The sequence below is a fragment of the Anolis carolinensis genome, chromosome 4, assembly GCF_035594765.1.
Source record: "Anolis carolinensis isolate JA03-04 chromosome 4, rAnoCar3.1.pri, whole genome shotgun sequence".
Classification (NCBI taxonomy): Eukaryota; Metazoa; Chordata; class Lepidosauria; order Squamata; family Dactyloidae; genus Anolis; species Anolis carolinensis.
Window position 1 is genome coordinate 245,507,490 of NC_085844.1, and position 19,375 is coordinate 245,526,864.

The 19,375-nt window shown below is 41.8% G+C and overlaps 1 protein-coding gene and 1 long non-coding RNA gene across 3 annotated transcripts in view; one reads left to right on the forward strand and one right to left on the reverse strand.

Annotated features, from left to right (window-relative positions):
- Positions 1-1,233, reverse strand: part of prpf6 (pre-mRNA processing factor 6) — a 42,121-nt gene extending 40,888 nt beyond the window's left edge. For both annotated transcript variants that reach the window (XM_008110219.3, XM_003220687.4), the window contains exon 1: positions 992-1,233. In XM_008110219.3, coding sequence (XP_008108426.1) covers positions 992-1,203 — 212 coding nt within the window. In that variant the 5' untranslated portion in view covers positions 1,204-1,233. The remainder of the gene's footprint in view (positions 1-991) is intronic.
- Positions 1,233-9,805, forward strand: LOC107982822 (uncharacterized). Its single transcript, XR_001730268.2, has 2 exons — positions 1,233-1,488; positions 8,222-9,805. It is a non-coding gene; the product is annotated as an uncharacterized LOC107982822 (long non-coding RNA).
- The last annotated feature ends 9,570 nt before the right edge of the window (positions 9,806-19,375 follow it).

Below are 19,375 nucleotides of genomic sequence, written 5' to 3' on the forward strand. Positions count from 1 at the left end.
ACTTTTATTATTACGGCACTGAATGTTTGCCATTACTAGTTGGAAATGGCCCGAGTCCCCTTGGAGAGATAGGTGGATATTTTTCCTTGTTTTGCTGTGTTGTCGTCTCTTTCCTTTGAGGAAAGGAGAGGGGTGTCCTTCCCTTTTGGGACGAAGAAGGCAAAGCTGGAGTTTGGAGGAGACATTGGATCCCTCTGTAAGAAGAGAATCCGAGAGGGAAAAGCAAGGGGGGTTCAGCCCAAGGGATAGATAGATATCAACTGTTTCTGAGCTCCTGCCGAATTCAGGTTTGTCGGTTTGGTTGCGACCCTACAGGGTAAGTTTGATGGAAATCTACCTGTGTTTTGGCAGCCTGGTTGAAGGGGGCAGACATTGCCCAGTCTTGGATCCAGGCTTATTCCTCCCAGTTCCTTTCTGGGTCACATTGTAATTTTTAGCTTTGAATATGCTTTAATGGATTTTGATTGTGAATTTTTAATACTGTTATGTTTAACTCTGTTTTAATGTTTGCACATTTGTATATTTCAAACTTTGCAATCATACTTTTAATTGTAAGCTGCTTTGAGTCTCCTTCAGGAGAGATAAACCAGGGTATACATAAATATAATAATAATAATAATAATAATAATAATAATAATAGGGTGCGATATCAATGTCTATTGTAATTATTATTATTTCAGGAGGAAGGGGAGAAAAGCGCCATTTTCTACTGAAGCAGGATTTGCTTTGGTTGCGCCTATACTGCAGAATTAATGCAGTTCGACACCGCCTTAACTGCTATGGAATACTGGGAGTTGTAGTTCGAAACTCTTTGGCAGAGAAGGCTAAAAACCTTGTGAAACAACATTTGAGTCATAGCAATCGAGTCAAAGGGTGTCAAAAGTGCATTCATTCCATAGTTTAGATGCAAGTTCAAAGAAAGTGAGAGAGAACGGAAGGGAAACCGAGGCCTCACTCGCCGCCCAACTCCCAACTCGAGCCCCCGGCTCACCCGCGGCCTAGGCCCGGCACGTAGCCCAGCGGCGCAGGCATGCCCAGGAAGGGCTTCTTCTTCCTGTTCATGGTCCCCGTCAGCGAGGCCGTGAGGCCTGAGGAGGCAGACCCCCCGCTTCCCCCGGGCCCGGATGAGCTCGAGCCTCCCGGGCCGGAGGAGGAGGAAGAAGAGGCTCCAGAGGCCGACGAAGAAGCAGCCGCGGCGGCCATGTTGACGAGGGCTGAGGAGAAAAGCGGCACGCATGCGCGATAAGGAAGGAAACGGACTACGCATGCGCGGCTTGAGAAGCCTCAGACCCTCTATTCGATTATTGACTTCATTTCCAGAAGCCTCCGCAGCTTTGGTCAAAGACCGGGAATTCTGGGAGTTGAAGTCCAAAGAAAAAAACACCTGGAGGCCCAGAGTTTGGGAAGCCACTGTTAGAATGGTGTCAATGCGTTGAGATTCAACCTAACTGACAAGGTTCAATGCTATGGAATCATTGAAGTAGTGTGGTAAGTTTCCAGCACATTTTGACAAAGAAAGCGAAAGATGTATACAATATAATAATATATAAAAATAATAACATTGAAATGTAATAGTGCTGGTATATTGTATGTAATACTAATAATGTTGTAATGTAATATATTGCTTATACTACAACTTATGATATGGTACAGTGTATTATATAATGCTAATAGTATAATATACTGGAAGCATATTATATATATTGTGGTATAATAATATCGTACAATGTAATAATATATAATAATATGTCAATTGTATATTACATATAATATTACTAATAATATTGCAGTATAATGTGTTATTATTTTTGATGTAGATTGTTTTAGGGATTTAGGGGTGTTCGTTATTTTTGCCTTTGTTCAATTTCTCACAGCATTGAATGTTTGCCGATACCTGTTGTAAACCGCCCAGAGTCTTTACACCTACATGATTCACTTCAACAGGAACACTCTTCAGGGGACATACACACTGTCTTGCACAAAAGGGACCCTGTCAATCCTCAAAGGAAACAGGTCTTGGTAGTAGGTGACTCCCTCCTTAGAGGAACGGAAGCCATCATTTCCAGACCGGATGGGATGGCTCGAGAAACATGCTGCCTCCCGGGGGCAAAAATACACCATATCACTCAGAGGCTCAGCAGGCTCCTAAAGCCCCATCACCCTCCCCACCTTATGTTGATTCATGTAGGTACCAATGACACCGCTAGGCATACTTTTCAAAAGATCACAAATGATTTTCGAGCTCTGGGAACAAAGCTAAAACTGTATAATGTACATGTGATCTTTTCATCCCTCCTCCCCGTTGTAGGACACGGCTCTACAAGGGCCGGAAAAATAGTACAGGTCAATAACTGGCTCAGAAAATGGTGTCAAGAGGAGCATTTTGGCTTCCTTGACCATGGTCTACTCTTCCAAGAGGATGGACTACTGGCAAGCGATGGGGTGCATCTCACACAAGTAGGAAAACATCTTTTTGCACACAGACTCACAAACCTCATCAGGCGCACTTTAAACTAGATCCACTGGGGGAGGGGAACAACAGCCTGGCGAACATTATATTACCCACGACCACAGGGAACCGCCGAAAGGCTAAACGGAGGGCTGCACAAACACAGCAAGGACCAAGTACAGAGAGCACAATAATCCCAAATAAACAGTTCGAGGGGAGGTCACAGGGGCTTACATGTCTTTACACTAATGCTCAGAGCATGGGAAATAAGCAAGACGAACTCCAACTCCTAGCACAGCACCACACATACGATGTCATAGGCATCACTGAAACCTGGTGGGATGACTCCCATCACTGGAATTTAACCATTGAGGGCTATAACCTCTTTCACAGAAATAGAACAAAGGGGAGAGGAGGGGGAGTAGCTTTATATGTCAAAAACAGTTACGTTGCAGAAGAAATGCAAGACTGTAATCCGGGAAACCAGCTTGAAAGCATCTGGATAAGAATCAAGGGAACCGGGACTCAAAAAGATCTTGTCGTGGGTGTCTACTACAGACCTCCGAGTCAGGATGAAGGACTTGATGAAGCCTTCTGTCAACAGCTGACCAAACAGACACAAAGAAGAGATATAGTAGTCATGGGCGATTTCAATTATCCCGATATCTGCTGGAAAACAAACTCAGCCAAGAGTACAAAGTCCAACAAATTCCTCACTTGCCTTGCAGATAATTTTATGGTCCAGAAGGTAGAAGAGGCAACAAGGGGATCAGCAACTCTTGATCTAATCTTAACAAATGTGGAAGACCTGATCAATACAGTTGAAGTGGTTGGATCCTTAGGGGCAAGTGACCATGTGCTCCTGCAGTTTGCAATACAAAGGAATGCTGAAACTAAGACAAGTCAAACACGCATTCTGGACTTTAAGAGAGCTGACTTCCAAAAAATGAAGGAATTACTGAGCGGCATTCCATGGAAAAACAAGGGAGTTAAGGATGGATGGGAGTTTTTCAAAAGTGAAATACTCAAGGCGCAAATGCAAACAGTGCCAACAAAGAAGAAAAATAAGACAAGTGCAAAGAAGCCAGAATGGATGTCCAAAGAACTTCTAACTGAGCTAAAGCTCAAAAGTGACATGCACAAGAAGTGGAAAAGGAGAGAAATCACCAAAGAAGAATTCAAACGTATAGCCAACACCTGTAGGGAAAAGGTTCGCAAGGCTAAAGCGCAAAATGAGCTCAGGCTTGCCAGGGACATAAAAAACAACAAAAAAGGCTTTTTTGCTTACGTTGGTAGAAAAAGGAAGAAAAAAGAGGCGATAGGGCCATTGCAAGGAGAAGATGGGGTGATGGCGACAGGGGACAGGGAAAAGGCAGAACTACTTAATGTCTTCTTTGCCTCGGTCTTCTCACAAAAAGAAAGCCATCTTCAACCTCAGCAACATGGAATGGACGAAGGATTGGGGGAAATCCAACCCCAAATAGGGAAACAAGTTGTCCAGGAACGGCTGGCCACTCTAAACGAATTCAAGTCCCCAGGGCCAGATCAGCTACATCCAAGAGTACTGAAGGAACTAGCGGAAGTTATTTCAGAACCACTGGCAATTATCTTCGAGAGTTCTTGGAGAACGGGAGAAGTCCCAGCAGATTGGAGGAGGGCGAATGTGGTCCCTATCTTCAAGAAGGGAAAAAAGAACGACCCAAACAATTACCGTCCGGTCAGCCTCACATCAATACCAGGCAAAATTCTGGAAAAGATCATTAAGGAAGTGGTCTGCGAACACTTAGAAACAAATGCGGTCATTGCTAATAGTCAACACGGATTTACCAAAAACAAGTCATGCCAGACTAATCTGATCTCTTTTTTCGATAGAGTTACGAGTTGGGTCGATACAGGGAATGCTGTGGATGTAGCGTACCTGGATTTCAGTAAGGCCTTCGACAAAGTCCCCCACGACCTTCTGGCAAACAAACTAGTAAAATGTGGGCTAGACAAAACTACGGTTAGGTGGATCTGTAATTGGCTAAACGAACGAACCCAAAGGGTGCTCACCAATGCGTCGTCTTCATCTTGGAAAGAAGTCACGAGTGGAGTGCCACAGGGCTCCGTCCTGGGCCCGGTTCTGTTCAACATCTTTATTAACGACTTAGACGAAGGGTTAGAAGGCACGATTATCAAGTATGCAGACGACACAAAACTGGGAGGGATAGCTAACACTCCAGAAGACAGGAGCAGAATTCAAAACGATCTTGACAGACTAGAGAGATGGGCCAAAACTAACAAAATGAAGTTCAACAGGGACAAATGCAAGATACTTCACTTCGGCAGAAAAAATGGAAATCAAAGATACAGAATGGGGGACGCCTGGCTTGACAGCAGTGTGTGCGAAAAAGACCTTGGAGTCCTTGTGGACAACAAGTTAAACATGAGCCAGCAATGTGATGCGGCTGCTAAGAAAGCCAACGGGATTCTGGCCTGCATCAATAGGGGAATAGCGTCTAGATCCAGGGAAGTCATGCTCACCTCTGTTCTCCCTTGGTCAGACCACACCTGGAATACTGTGTACAATTTTGGGCACCACAGTTGAAGGGAGATGTTGACAAGCTGGAAAGCGTCCAGAGGAGGGCGACTAAAATGATTAAGGGTCTGGAGAACAAGCCCTATGAGGAGCAGCTTAAAGAACTGGGCATGTTTAGCCTGCAGAAGAGAAGGCTGAGAGGAGACATGATAGCCATGTACAAATACGTGAAGGGAAGTCATAGGGAGGAGGAAGCAAGCTTGTTTTCTGCTGCCCTGCAGACTAGGACGTGGAACAATGGCTTCAAACTACAGGAAAGGAGATTCCACCTGAACATCAGGAAGAACTTCCTCACTGTGAGAGCTGTTCGACAGTGGAACTCTCTCCCCGGGGCCGTGGTGGAGGCTCCTTCTTTGGAGGCTTTTAAGCAGAGGCTGGATGGCCATCTGTCGGGGGTGCTTTGAATGCGATTTCCTGCTTCTTAGCGGGGGGTTGGACTGGATGGCCCATGTGGTCTCTTCCAACTCTACTATTCTATGATTCTATGAGTCCCCTCGGAGATATAGGGTGGGATATAAATAAAGTTTTTTTATTGTTGTTATTATTCAAGACTTCGTCAAACTACAACTCCGAGAATTTCATAGCCATGAGCCACAGTAGTTAATGTGGTGTCAAACTGCATAAATCCTACCCAAGTTGGCCCATGTCTGGTGTAGAGGCATAATAATGGCCTAGCCTTTGGTTTCCAAACTCTGTTGCTAACCTCAATCCATTGGAAAATACAAGGAAGAAGTGATAATGATAATGATACCAAATATTTGAGGTTTTGTTCTGATTTTGGAATACTTGCACATACATAACGAAATATCACAGGAATGGGATACAAGTCTAAACATGGAATTAATTTATGTTTAAACATTTATAATATGTCTTTTGCACCAGCTCAAATTTGAGGAAAGGAAATACAGAACTGAAGACTACCTTCGACCTACAGAAAAGTAAAGAGGAATCTTTGGCAAGAAGTCTGGGATTTCTAGGAGTCTCTGTTCCGGTTTCCAGCAGATGGAGTACTGGTATACAACACAGATGTATAAATATTAGGGCTATGCAATTCTTTCCTTAGTCCTCGTAAGTTGGATCTAAGTTGTTAAATTTGTACTTACACGATATCCAACACGTGGGAGTGGCCTGCGCCAAAAAATTAGGAATCGAAAATACATTTTCATTTGCATTTTGTACATCTCGGAAGCCTCCCAAAATCAGTTTAATTTGGCAGAAGCAAGCAGAGCAAAGCCAAAAAGGCTGCCATTCCTCTTTAAATTAATGGCCTCTCACCATTAGGAGAAGGAAGCAGCAGGGAAAAGCAGAGTTCACTGGGAAAGAGACTGAGAAAGCACAGAATTCTGGGAAATGTAGTTTGGGAAGACGAGGAGTCCTATGCCAAAGAATGCAAAAGGACCTGCACTAAACTACATTGACCAGAATTCTGCTCAGCATCAGAAAGCCCCAGTCAGTAGAGGGAAGAGATTCGCAGCAGCCAGCCAGAGTTCCATTAAATTGTTGAATCTGCAAAGAGGAGGATTGGCTGATACTTCTAGTAAGTAAATCTCTGTGCTGGGAAGAAATCCCTCAGTGGAAGTTCTATTGATTAATATGAGAGACATTCAATGAGATAGCTGTTGTGGCTTAAAAAAAAACATTTTTGTCAAAGCTTTAAAAAAAAAAAAACCCCGTAAACTCAGTAGGTGTATGAATATTTCTGAAAGTTGAGGAGAATGATCCCCTGTTTTCTTGTGTTATTATATAGAAAATTCAAGGAGCTAGCTCTTGTAGTTTTTTTAAAAAAATGTTGTTTATAAAAACTTTGCAAGTTCCCCAAAAATCAGTGGATAAGAGAACCTTCTTTGAAACTACATGGGCTAACAGTGGTAAATGTGTTCTACCATTGCAGCGAGTGTCACCCCAATAGCTGTAAAATGAGGGAGACAGGAGCTCCTAAAGTTTCTCCACTTGCACAATTACTGTAACAAAAAGTAATGAAATTGTTGTCATTCTTGTTATAATGATGATGATGATGATGATTATATTTTTTATATCCCAGCCCCTCTCCCAAAGGGGACTCAAAGCGGCTTACAACAGTATAACGGTATAAACAAAGTAAATGATAATAAAAATATGAACAATTTTCAAATTAAGTGAACGAACAATAACAAAGCAAAATACAGAGAAAATTAAAACAAAACATATTAAGTACCGTATATATATATATATATATATATATATATATATATATAGTATATATCACAAGAGTTGTCATCCATAAGTAAAATAAAATATACAATACTTAACACAATATGAACATTAAGACATTCCAACCATTGTCCTTGTTACAATAACAAATTTTTCACTGACTACACTTTAGAAACAAAATGCCAGCTCCCCCTAATTTTGAAATGACTTTTGAAACATTTTTTTATTCATTGCACATTAGTATACTGTATTTATATTCCACTCTATCTTCCCGAGGGGACTCAGAGTGGATTACAAGTACATATATAGCAAACATTCAATGCAATTGACAAAGACAGCACAATGCATGAACAGAGGCAAGGCTTTCCTCTTTTTTCCATCTGGAGGCTGTGCTCGACTCGGCCACGGGGAGGTGCTGTTGTTCCATTCTTTCACGCCAAGGAGCCTTGTTCATAGGAGCCTTCCTGATCGATGCCTTCCTGGCATGTTTTTCGGGAGCGCTCCCTGCTAAAAGCAGTACCTATTTATCTACTCATATTGCTGTTTTTTGAACTGCTAGGTAGGCAGAAGCTTGGCTGATGGCAGGAGCTTCTGGTCAGCAAGATCTGTAGCTGATGGTTAACCCTTTTGTGAAATGAAGTGTTTCTATATTATTTGCAGTGTTCTGGATATCAAAATCACACAAGATAAGATAAAACCAGGCAAAGGCAATGAACCAAGACTGGCCAGTGAACCCTTGCAGCTCTTTTGAGGACACCTGTTTGGAACACACCTGGAAGCTCCTGTCCCAAAGAGAAGGAGCCACTCGCTTAATTAATTGAGAGAGCAGTTTGAAACTGGCACCAAGGGAGCTCTAAAGTGAATTGTCAGCACAGCTAAATAAATAGCAGCATGTCTTAAATAATGTCTTAATAAGCTGCAAACTACAACAGGAAAAAAAATGGCAGGAACACAAGCTTTGACGTGAAAAAGCATTTCAATACATATTTGTCTGTTTCCTTTAGCCACTGGCCAGCAATGGAAGTCTTTCGCCTCAGGACTTCATGGCTTTTTGTGCTTGGGTTGAGCGTGGTGCTGATATCCGGGCCGAGGTGTGAGCCAGCCTTCATCTACACAGTGACAGTTCATCTCATCTCTACATCAGTCCAGTAGATTCTGCGGCCTCATCCGGAGGGACCAAACTCAAGGGAGATGAGCACCTCTTGCAACCTGTGGGGGCTTCTTGTTTTAGAGTCTGAGTGAACTGGATGACTTGTCCATTTCCTCGGGTCTTGTAAACATTGCCCTTGATAAGTTTTGTGGCATTCTCCTGATCCAAAACCAGCCCCAGGTGGGTCAGCATATAGTTGTTACACTTGGCCAGGCCTTTTCGTTGGCCGCCACATGATGGCATGGGTCACGTGAGGCTTCATGGTGGAGTCCATCTGGATGTGGGAAGTGGGCTTGTGGTCCACCCACCTCTCCCCAACCAAGTGGGAGCACCAGTGACGCAGCTGAACTGGTGGGGTATTAGGAACTGGTGGGGGAGACATAGACCTTGACAGGGCCTTCTCACTGTCCCTCTCCCATTCGTCTGACACCTGGCGCTGGAGCTTCTGGCTCTTGTTTTCGAGCTCCAGCTGCAAGTTGCACTTCTCTTCCTTGTAGATTGTGGTGGTTTTCTCCAAGATGTGAATCTTGTATTCAAGCGTTTTGGATCTCTTTTCCAGGCGCTCAACTTCTGCCTTTTGCCTTGAGATAATCTTGTCCTTTTCAACAATTTGTAAGTGCGCATAGTTCTTTCTAGCGACAATTTGGCATCAAGTTCTTGTAACGTACCCTTTATAGAAAGAACATTTTTGCAGATTCTTCCTTGATTGCCTGCTGGGCATGATGGCACTTTTCCAGCACTTTAATCAGCCAAGGAACAGTCTGGTCATCATTGATGTCCAGAAGTTCTCAGGATGGCAGCAGGGGAGGCACCTCCATGGCAGACCTTTCTTCATCTCCGTTGACTGTTTTTCCTCGGAGCTCCAGCTGCCTAATACATACACAGCACACAGTAGGTTCTCAGTTAACCGGCATCCATGAGGATTTATAGATGCCAGATAAACATAGTTTCTGGTTGCATGAAAAGTACTATTAAAGATAGGCCTAATACTATACCCCATACTATGCCATAGCACAAACAGTAATTAAAAACAAATTAAGACGAATAAAGACACATTTTCAGTCCAAAACAGGTAATCTGGATTTTATATGGCAGTGTAGAAGATGCCTAAATATAACATAGTTTTATTGTATTATAAAAACAGTTTTGTTAATGCAGTATTACTGTATTCTTTCAATTTTTGTCAGGTTGCTTGAGAGTTACAGTTACTTGAGTTCCAATTAAATGAGAATTTGATATATACTGTGTATTCACATATATGTGTGTGAATGTGTCTTTTAGTATAAGTTTCTGCAGATGATATGAAGGCTTCCTACTAATCTATTTCTTTCCTTTCTTTTCCCACTCTCCTTCCTTTAAAAACCTCTGGCCAAAATTAATTCAACCCTCAAAGGTGTAAATTCTTCACAGCTTGAATAAAATCCTATATGCTTTTCAACCAAGCGTTTGTAGTCTAGCTTTGTACAGCAAGTGCATTGGCTTCTCCTCTCTTTACAGGGGGGGGGGAAATCAATATCATATTTTAGTTCTACGGCATGAAGTTTAAATTTAATCTATGTAGATGGTGTGTCCCCTCCCCACTCTTGATTATTTAAGAAGTAATATCCATAGTGGAGGCATATGCAGAGCAATAAACCAATCTTGTTCTTTATTAAACGCTAGAGCAAAAGTGTTTAATTTGACAGCAAACTCCATTTATATATCACAGGTTTGCTCTGGTGGCGTGAAAATTGATGCTATTGTCAAGCGCTAGAGCAATTTCACAGATATATTCCTATTTCAAGAATGGCATCTACAGGGCTGGTTGGGATTGTTTTTTTCCTTTCAACTGTATGTTTTGTCCAGTTCATATTCTATTATTTCATGTTTCCAGGCACACATTTTTTAAAAAGACTGCTGCTGATGTGAATCACGGCTGATCAGGACTGTTAGTGGATCACCATCTACTAACTAGGGGCAAGTCTACATTGTAGAATTAATGCAGTTTTAACTTAAGGCTATGGAATCATGGGATTTGTAGTTTTATAAAGTCTTTAACCTCTGCCAAAGAATGCTAGTGCTTTCCCAAACTACAGCTTCCATGACTCCGTAACATTGAGCCATGGTAATTAAAGTGGGGTCAAATTGCATTAATTCTACAGTGTAGTTGCAGCCCAGTTTACAACATCTGCTAAATATGCCTTCAACTTCAAAGGGGTATGTTGATTGTGCTTTTCCTGCATGGCAGGGGGTAGGACTAGATGGCCCATGTGGTCTCTTCCAACTCTGTTATTATGTGATTCTTTGCTCATTAATGATATATGAACTATTTCTAGTTTTCACTCTGGCAACCCTAGAAGAACAGTTGATTACCTCTCATATCAAAATATGAGAGATTATCTTGGTCTCTTTCACAGTACTCAGGTATAGCTGCTCTGGTTGCCTTCCATGAAATCATGGGGTTTCTTGTTTGCTGAGGCCGCAGAGCTCTTTAAATTAGCCCCAAAACTACAAATCCCATGCTGTGTGCTTGTGTTAGGGATTTCTCTTCTTCAGAAGAGAAAGGGGAGCAGGAAAGTGTTCATGAATTAGAGGGGCAGTTGGAATCTGAGGAGGAGATTTTGCAAGTACCCACATTTCAGGAGAGGCAAAAGGAAACAGAGCAGAGACATCGTTCAGCTAGAATAGCTGCCAGAAATGCAGCTGAGTAATTGGGAACTGCCCTAGCAGCTGTGAGGGGACTCAGGACTATAAAGCAGAAGCAGAAGCAGGTGCAGCCAGCTCTTGCTGGTAACAAACTGACTCTTCACTCCCCTTGTGCCTGCTTCAGTGGTGGAGGGAAGGAAAAACATTCATTTCATTCCGGTTCCCCTTGGAGAACCAGGGTGAGAGGTGCTGTGTTTGACAACACCATGCTATGCATTTGAGTGTCCCACAGGCTTCCTTTTTTTAACCTCTGTTGGAAACTGACCCATTTTACATGGAATTGGGTCTGGAACGCATTTTAAGAATGTTTTGGTATTACCACTGAACATGTTGTCTCATTTAAATCACAAACAAAAACCATCAACATCAAGCCAGGAAGCAACATTTGTTTAGGTTTTAATTTATATAGTGGAATCCTTAATATCTGCTGGACTTGGTTCCCTGAGCATTCAAAAATTCATGAATTCTTTATAATGCTCAAGTCACATTTTATATAATGGTGTAAAATAATGTCCCTTATATAAAACAGCAAAATCAAGGTTGGCTTATTGGAATGTATTTTAAAAAAATAAGGATAATTGTTCAATCCATGGATGATTGAATATGTAGTTGCAGAATCAGTGGATACCATATTTACTTTGTTGTTCTATGTCTTCAAGTCCTTTCTGACTTATGACAACCTTATCATTTGGGAGCCTCTGATGGCTGAGCTGCTGAACTTGTTGACTGAAAGGTCGGCAGTTCGAATTCGGGGAGTAAGGTGAGCTCCTGCTGTTAGCCCCAGCTTCTGCCAACCTAGCAGTTCGAAAACATGCAAATGTGAGTAGATCAATAGGTACAGCTCTGGCGGGAAGCTAACGGTGCTCCATACAGTCCATGCATATGACCTTGGAGGTGTCTACAGAAATGGAGATGAGCACCAACCTCCAGAGTCGGACACAACTAGACTTAATGTCAAGGGAAAACGTTTATCTTTACCTAATCATTGGGTTTCTTTGGCAAGATTTGCTCCAAGATGCTGAGTGTGTGTTACTTGCCTTCTATAACTAGGCAGAGATTTGAATCCTGGTCTCCAAAAGTGCCAGTGCAATGCTACACCTTCCAGCAACAGGGAGAGTTCTGCAGCAGGATCAGAATTTAAATTATGCTTGTAGCCTTTAAAGGCTGCCTTGAATTTCCTGAGAAAGAAGCAGACCAAAAATGGCACTTTCATGGGAACTACAGGGAGCTCGTGAGAAGCTTTTCTATTCTATCCCCTCCATTTAAGGTTGAGAGAGCAAGAGGAACATTAATAACTTTGAAAGAAGTCTCCATGCCACCGAAAGGCATCTTAGTGGCACAGATATTATAATACTGCCAAGGGTCTTAATTAGACTCCTTTGTGAGCCATCGCTTCACTGGTAACCTGTGGTGAGTGGAAATGACCTCTAGGCAATCAGATGTTGGAAGATATTCTTTCTTACCTGAAGAAAAGAGCAGCTAGAATTTTGGTGCATCTACACTGTAGAATTAATACAGTTTGGCACCACTTTGACAGCCATGGCTCAGTGCTATGGAAACCTGGGATTTGTAGTTTGGTGAGGAACCAGCTCCCTTTGGCAGAGAAACCCAAAGACCATGTAAAACTACGGCTCCTGGAAGTTCATACTAGCATTGAGCCAAGGTAGTTAAAGTGGTGTCAGACTGCATTCATTCTACAGTGTACACACACCCAATGATAACAAATGAATGGGGTGAGAGCAGAGGAATTCTTGCTACTCAATTCCATTCCCTGGCTCTAAGCTGGTCCCTTGAAAAATCCCATTGGCACCCGAATTTTGCAAGAAGCAAAAGAGAAAAATAGACCCTTTTGAGCTGCCAGAACCAAAGGGATGGGTGGAACGAAAATGATTTGGGATGCTATGCAGATATCAAAGGAGGTTTCAATGTCGCCGGTAATGAGTTGGTGCTCTCTCCTCGGGATTCTTGAGCAGTTCTGAGAATTCGTTTGTTCTCGGCTGAAATCAGTGACATTTTTATTCATGATTATTTGCTTGGCGCTGGCATTGTGCCCAGGACTTTCCAGCCAACAGTGTTAGGACCTGGAACATCAATAAACAAGTGACATTATTGTGCCCCCCCCCCCCCGGCATTGGCAGAGAAAGAGAAATGGGACGCAGAGAGAGATCGAGAGAGAGAGAGACTGGAGTGTGGTTTACGGTTCATCTGTTTCTCCTAGGAAAATAAGGTTCTAGGGCTGGTATGGGAACTACGAGTTCCAGAAAAATACAGACGCTGTCCTGGATGCATCTGCATTGTGGAATTAATGCAGTTTTGCACTGTTTTAAATGGCATGGCTCAACACTAGAATCCTTAGAGCTGTAGTTTAGCCCTCTTGAGAGAGGGCTAAAGACCTTTTAAAATTCTCATGATTCCATAGCATTGTGTCATGCCAATTAAACGGGTGACAAACTGAACTAATTCTACAGTGTAGATGCTCTCATGCTCACAGATCCTCTGAATATGTTAACAACCTCATGACAGGTGGAAGCAATGAGTTACATTAACTTTATAGCATCTTCTAGTTACTTGTGGGCCCCTTCCACACAGCTATATAAAATTCCACATTATCTGCTTTAAACTGGGTTATATGGCAGTGTGGACTCAGGGACCTTCCAAGCAGCCCTATATCCCAGGATCTGATTCCAGGTTTTTTGCATTCAACTAGATTATATGAGTCCCCACTACCAGATAATCTGGGATAAATAGAAAACCTGGTATCAGATCCTGGGATATAGGGCTTTTCTGGAAGGGCCCTCAGATAACCCAGTTCAAAGCAGATATTGTGGATTATCTCCTTTGATATTTTATATGGTTACTAGCTGTGCCTGGCCATGCGCTGCTGTGGCTTTTTTTAGGTGGTTCCGTGTCTTAGAGGGGGGAATCCTTTGTTGGGAGGTGTTAGGTGGGCCTGATTGTTTCCTGGATGGAATTCCTTTGTTTTCAGAGTGTTGCTCTTTATTTTGTGTTTTAAGATGAAAGAGTGATGAGTACCGAATGGGTTTGGACCTTCAAAGAGTGGGTGTTTCCCTGTTTGGGGGGGGGGATCCTTTGTTGAGCGTAAGAACGTAGAGACGTGGATGAGGGGTTGTGTTGTCAATTTTCTAGGTTGGGGGGCCTTTAGTTTTGTTGTTTTGCCCAGTGGAGCGACACCATTATCCTTTTTTATATATAGAAGATATGTGGAAGGGCCCTTGGAGAGCAATGAAGATGTAATGAAATCACCTTTCAAAAGCCACAGAATTTAGTGACATCTCTTTATGGGAGTGACAGTTAACACTTTCCAATTACTTCCAAACATTGCTCTCTTTTTTGCAAAAATAAAATAAATATATTTTAATTGCATAAAATTACAGTGTGGATATACAATAAGAAAAGTAACAAGAACATATCAAATGTCACAATCTACAAAACATTGTATTAGATATGCATACTTTACAATGAAGGGTGCATCTATCCTGTAGAATTAATGCAATTTGCCATGGCTCAATGCTGTGAAATCATGAAACCTGTAGTTTGACAAGGCCCCAGCACTCTTTAGTATAGAGGGCTAAAGGCCTTGTGAAACTGCAATTCCCAGGATTCCATAGCATTGTGTCAAAGGCGTTATTCAAACTTTGGTCTCCCAGAGACTTAGTGCAGTACTCAGACCACTTGCTGTACATATACAGTCTACAATTGTAATAGTTTTTGTAATGTTTATGATTGACATTGAGGAAAGCAATACAGGCAATTGCTTTGTTAAAACAAGCACACAGTTCTTCACTTTTCCCCCAAACTTTCCAATATCTCTCGACCTCGGATGCAGGAAATTTCAGCTCTTGTGCACACTCTATTTCAACTGAAACTTCAGCCATCTCCTTCACTTCTTAATTGCCAATGCAAATGAGAAAAAAAGTTTGCAATTAATCAGTGGGGGGAAAGTAGCTGAAGTTATTTAAATGCATGCGCACACACCTTTTGTTCCGTCTAAGATGAAGCTATTAGGATTCTCCCCCTTCCCTCCATCAAGGAGAAAATTGCTGTTTTTCATGGGCCAGAACTCATCTAATGGTAAATGGCATCACTTAAGTTGATTTAAAGGGAGCTGGCCTGTTTACAGAGAGTGGGTACGCGACCCTTTGCATCTATTTTCCAGTATCGTGGCTTTGTATGACGCGAGCTGCATTAAGAGTAAATGTTTCTTAATTAGATCTCTCCTTGCCATAAAATCTATTCTTGAGGTTAAATTGGGAAATATTTGACATCTTTTACAGAGACAGCACAGTATAGTGATTTGAACTTTGGACTTGGACGCTGGGGATCCGGATTCAAATCCCTGCTTGGCTATGAGAACCCATTGAGTGATCACAGGCAAGTCACACTCTCTCAGCCTCAGAGGAAGGCAATGGCAAACCTCTTCTGAACAAATCTTGCCAAAAAAAAACCCTGTGATAGTTTTGCCTGAGTGCCACCATCAGTTAGAAAAAAATTGAAGACATACAGCAACAGCAAAAAAATCATGTTACTACCTACTTTGATAAATGGATCAGACTAGACAGTGGCATCTCTGGGACAATCTGAAGTATTGATTAATGCCAGACAGGGAGGATGTGTTTTGATCTGAAATGTTCTGAATGGTTATGTCGGAAAAAACAATCTGTATTTTGTTGATAAATTGGAGCATTGAAGGCATTCTTGTCTCAAAGTGTGTACCTACCTATTTATGCCGCAGAAGTGGCATTTTTTATTCACCTTACTCTCATGCCTTGCTAATTTGGATCTTTCTGTTTGATAAGAACCTCGTGCTCATGACACTGAGAATGAAGCCACTATTCCATGGAAGTTGAACTATCATTGATAACATATATCCTGGGATGAGCATCTTTGATATTATGCCTCTCTTAATTTGCGCAATTGTGTTGATTTGACAGTCTGTGGCTGAACCTACCCAGCTTCCTAAGCCATTCCTCAGAGGGATTCATGGTTTCCAGACCTTTGACTATTTTCCGGCTTGTTAATATCCTTCTTGAATTGTGTCAGAAATATTAAAAATTACCATAACAAGGTATTTTTAATTACAAAAATGTGAGTCAAACACTGAAAGAGTTAAATGGGTACAATGACTCAGCAAAAGCTGTAATTCCATATAAGCAGGTGTGTCTGTAGTTTAGCAGGTCCTCAGTGTTAGTCAGCCTCAGTGAGAGAAAGCCTCTGTGTGAGAGAGGCCTCGCTGTGAGAGAAACCTCTGTATGAGGTAGGCCTCAGTATGAGTAGACCCAGTGTGAGATGGCCTGGTGTGAGAAGCTTCAGTGAGACAAACCCCAAGTTGAAGGCCTCATGTGTAGAGTTCCAGTGTGAAGGCTGCTGTGTGTAAAGCTACTGTGTGAAGCTCCTGTGTAAGTTCAGTTTGAGAGGAGGCTCTGTGAGAGCGAAGCAGGAAGCTGTTTATCTGCATGAGAAAGAAGCCCAGCGTGGAAGCAAAGATAGAAATACAGTAGAGTCTCACTTATCCAACGTTCTGGACTATCCAATGCATTTTTGTAGTCAATGTTTTCAATGCATTGCGATATTTTGGTGCTAAATTTGTAATTGCAGTAATTACTATATAGCATTAATGTGTAATGAACTACTTTTTCTGTCAAATTTGTTGTATAACATGATGTTTTGGTGCTTAATTTGCAAAATCATAACCTATTTTGATGTTTAATAGGCTTTTTCTTAATTTCTCCTTATCCAACATATTTGCTTATCCAACGTTCTGCTGGCCCGTTTATGTTGGATAAGTGAGACTCTACTGTATAAAGAACTTTATTTGTGTTATGGAAACCTTGTTTTTGTAAATAGCGCAACCATATTATTTTGCTATAAAGAAAAGCCTCCTAAGGAAGACATAACATTGGTCTGTGTGTTTTTGTTCTTTTTATAACTTTTGGCTACTGGTACTAGGTCACACTGCCGCTAATAAGTTAGCTATACATTTATGGAGAGCGTGTTTTGTTAATAAGCTCACTCATCCAACATTGTGATGTCCAGAACTGGATACTGTATTATTCCAAGTGAGGCCTGACCAAAGCAGAAGATACTGGGAGTATTAGTTTATTTTATTTAGACAATATATTGCTATTGATGCAGCCTAAAATCCCTTTGCCTTTCATATTCAGCTTTGGGTTTACAGTACTATGGCCTTATCTACACTGCCATATAATCTACTTCAAAGCAGATAATCTGGATTCAGACACTGGGTTATATGGCAGTGTAGATCCAGCCAGAGTCTCCGAGATCCCTTTCACATGGACTGTTTTCAAGCCAGGTGTCACTCATCCTATATCTGTGCATTTCATTTTTTTTCCTGCCAAAGTGGAGCTACCATACATTTCTCCATATTGAAATTCATTGTGTTAGTTTTGGCCCAGCTTTCTAATCTGCTAAGGTAATTTTGGATTCTGAGTCTGTCGTCTGGGGTTATAGCTGTCTTTCCCAATTTGGTGTCATTTGCAAATTTGATGAGCATGTCTTCTATTCCATAATCCAAGTCATAATGTTTAGAGCAATTTTGCAATGTCATCTATTTAAAAAGGCAAACATAACTATAAAATAGAAAATAAACAGAAATCGGACAGTTTGGGAATACTGAAGTGAAGATGGGCAAAGAGGAAATTTTTTCACCTCACAATATTAATACAGAAACAGAACAGATCCATTGCAAAAGGTAGGTAAAGTCATAGAATTGGAAGAGACCCCAAGGGCCATCCAGTCTAACCCCATTTTAGCATGCAGGAAGACACAATTCAAGCACTCCTGACAGATGGCCATCCAGACTCTGCTTAAAAACCTCCAGAAAAGGAGAACATTCCAAAACTGTGAGCTATTGATGGGTTAGTCATGGGAAGGAGGCAAACCGGCAGCAGATGAATATGGCATTATGCAATAGAGACTTTCATCAAAGGTGATGGCCCTGCTTCAATGCTGGTCTACCTGCCTTCTGTGATAAAGTCCTGATTTTATTTCATTTGTCCCATTTGTACTGAAGTCCTGCCTCTCCTTTGTACCTGTCCATGAGCGACAGATGATGATTTCTTTTTTCTCTCTATCTTTGTAGAGGATGGTAAACAAACCCAGCTGGAGGCCTTACATGAATTTTCAAAAGCAAAATGTATGTCTTGATCCAGGCAGATTAATGCTAATCCTTACAGTTCTTTACATCAAACGAGAGTTTGCTAAATGTATAAAATGAAGCTGCTGAAACGCACTCGTTTTCAACACATTATATCTGCCATCTGTCCTTCAGAGAGCGTCGGAATCTAATGCAGAATTATTGGGTCTGTCATGGTCTTTTTGGTGCAGAGACATTGCCCGGAGATGCAGCCGGCAAATTGGAATTCTAGTTCTTCTATTTGTTTGTGTGTGTGTATATATATAGATTTTGCATCTCTTGGAAGGCTTTAGAAAAATATTTCCTCTTGGGAGCTGCTTTAGCAATCATCCCAAGGGCTTAATCTCTCCTCCTTGCTTTCCTTTTTTAAAAAACCCACACATTTGAACAGAGAAGCACTTTTGAGCCGAAAACACTTTCTGGAGAATACTCCGCCTAATTAAGCCTCACAGCCATTCCGTTTCTTGCTGCTGCGGGTTGTCCTGAGATGCAAAGAGCTTTAATGTTTGTCTTTTGTTTAGTCAGAACTGGGGGAACATCTCAAGGATGGATGCACCCTTGTGATAAAACAGCTCCTCTGCAAATATCTCTATTACCGGCTTCTTCGGGGGCTTTATTTTGTCTTCCAGAAACCAGCTTCTGGTTTCAGATGCCTTCTACTTCATTACTGTAGAAATGTCACGGCACTTTATTATTTCTCTCTCTCTTTTTTCCCTTCTCATCCTCACCCTGTGGCAAAACTGTAATCGGGTTTTGCTCTCCCCGAACAAATTGCCGCATTCCTTCTCTCATTTCCGAGAAGGAGAGCTGCTTCTTCTTTGGCTGGGCCCAAGCGCTGTGTAATTTCCATCGGTGGCGGATGAACGGCCACGCCGGGGCTTTGATTATCATTTTCATTTCAAAGTCTTGCAGAAATTAATACAAGGGCCCCAAATTAATTCCATGCCCCCTCCTTCCGCTGATGAAATGTTTCGGGCGGCTGAAAGCATGAACGAAAGACTCAACAGGAACGCTTTGCATTTGGAGAGAGCTTCCAAGTGTACAAACCATATTACATGCATTATTGTATTATTTAGCTCTTTTTTTGTTTTAGTTACCACTTGGGAAAGTAACTTTCTTTGGTTCTCTTAATACTGGCATCATTCTATG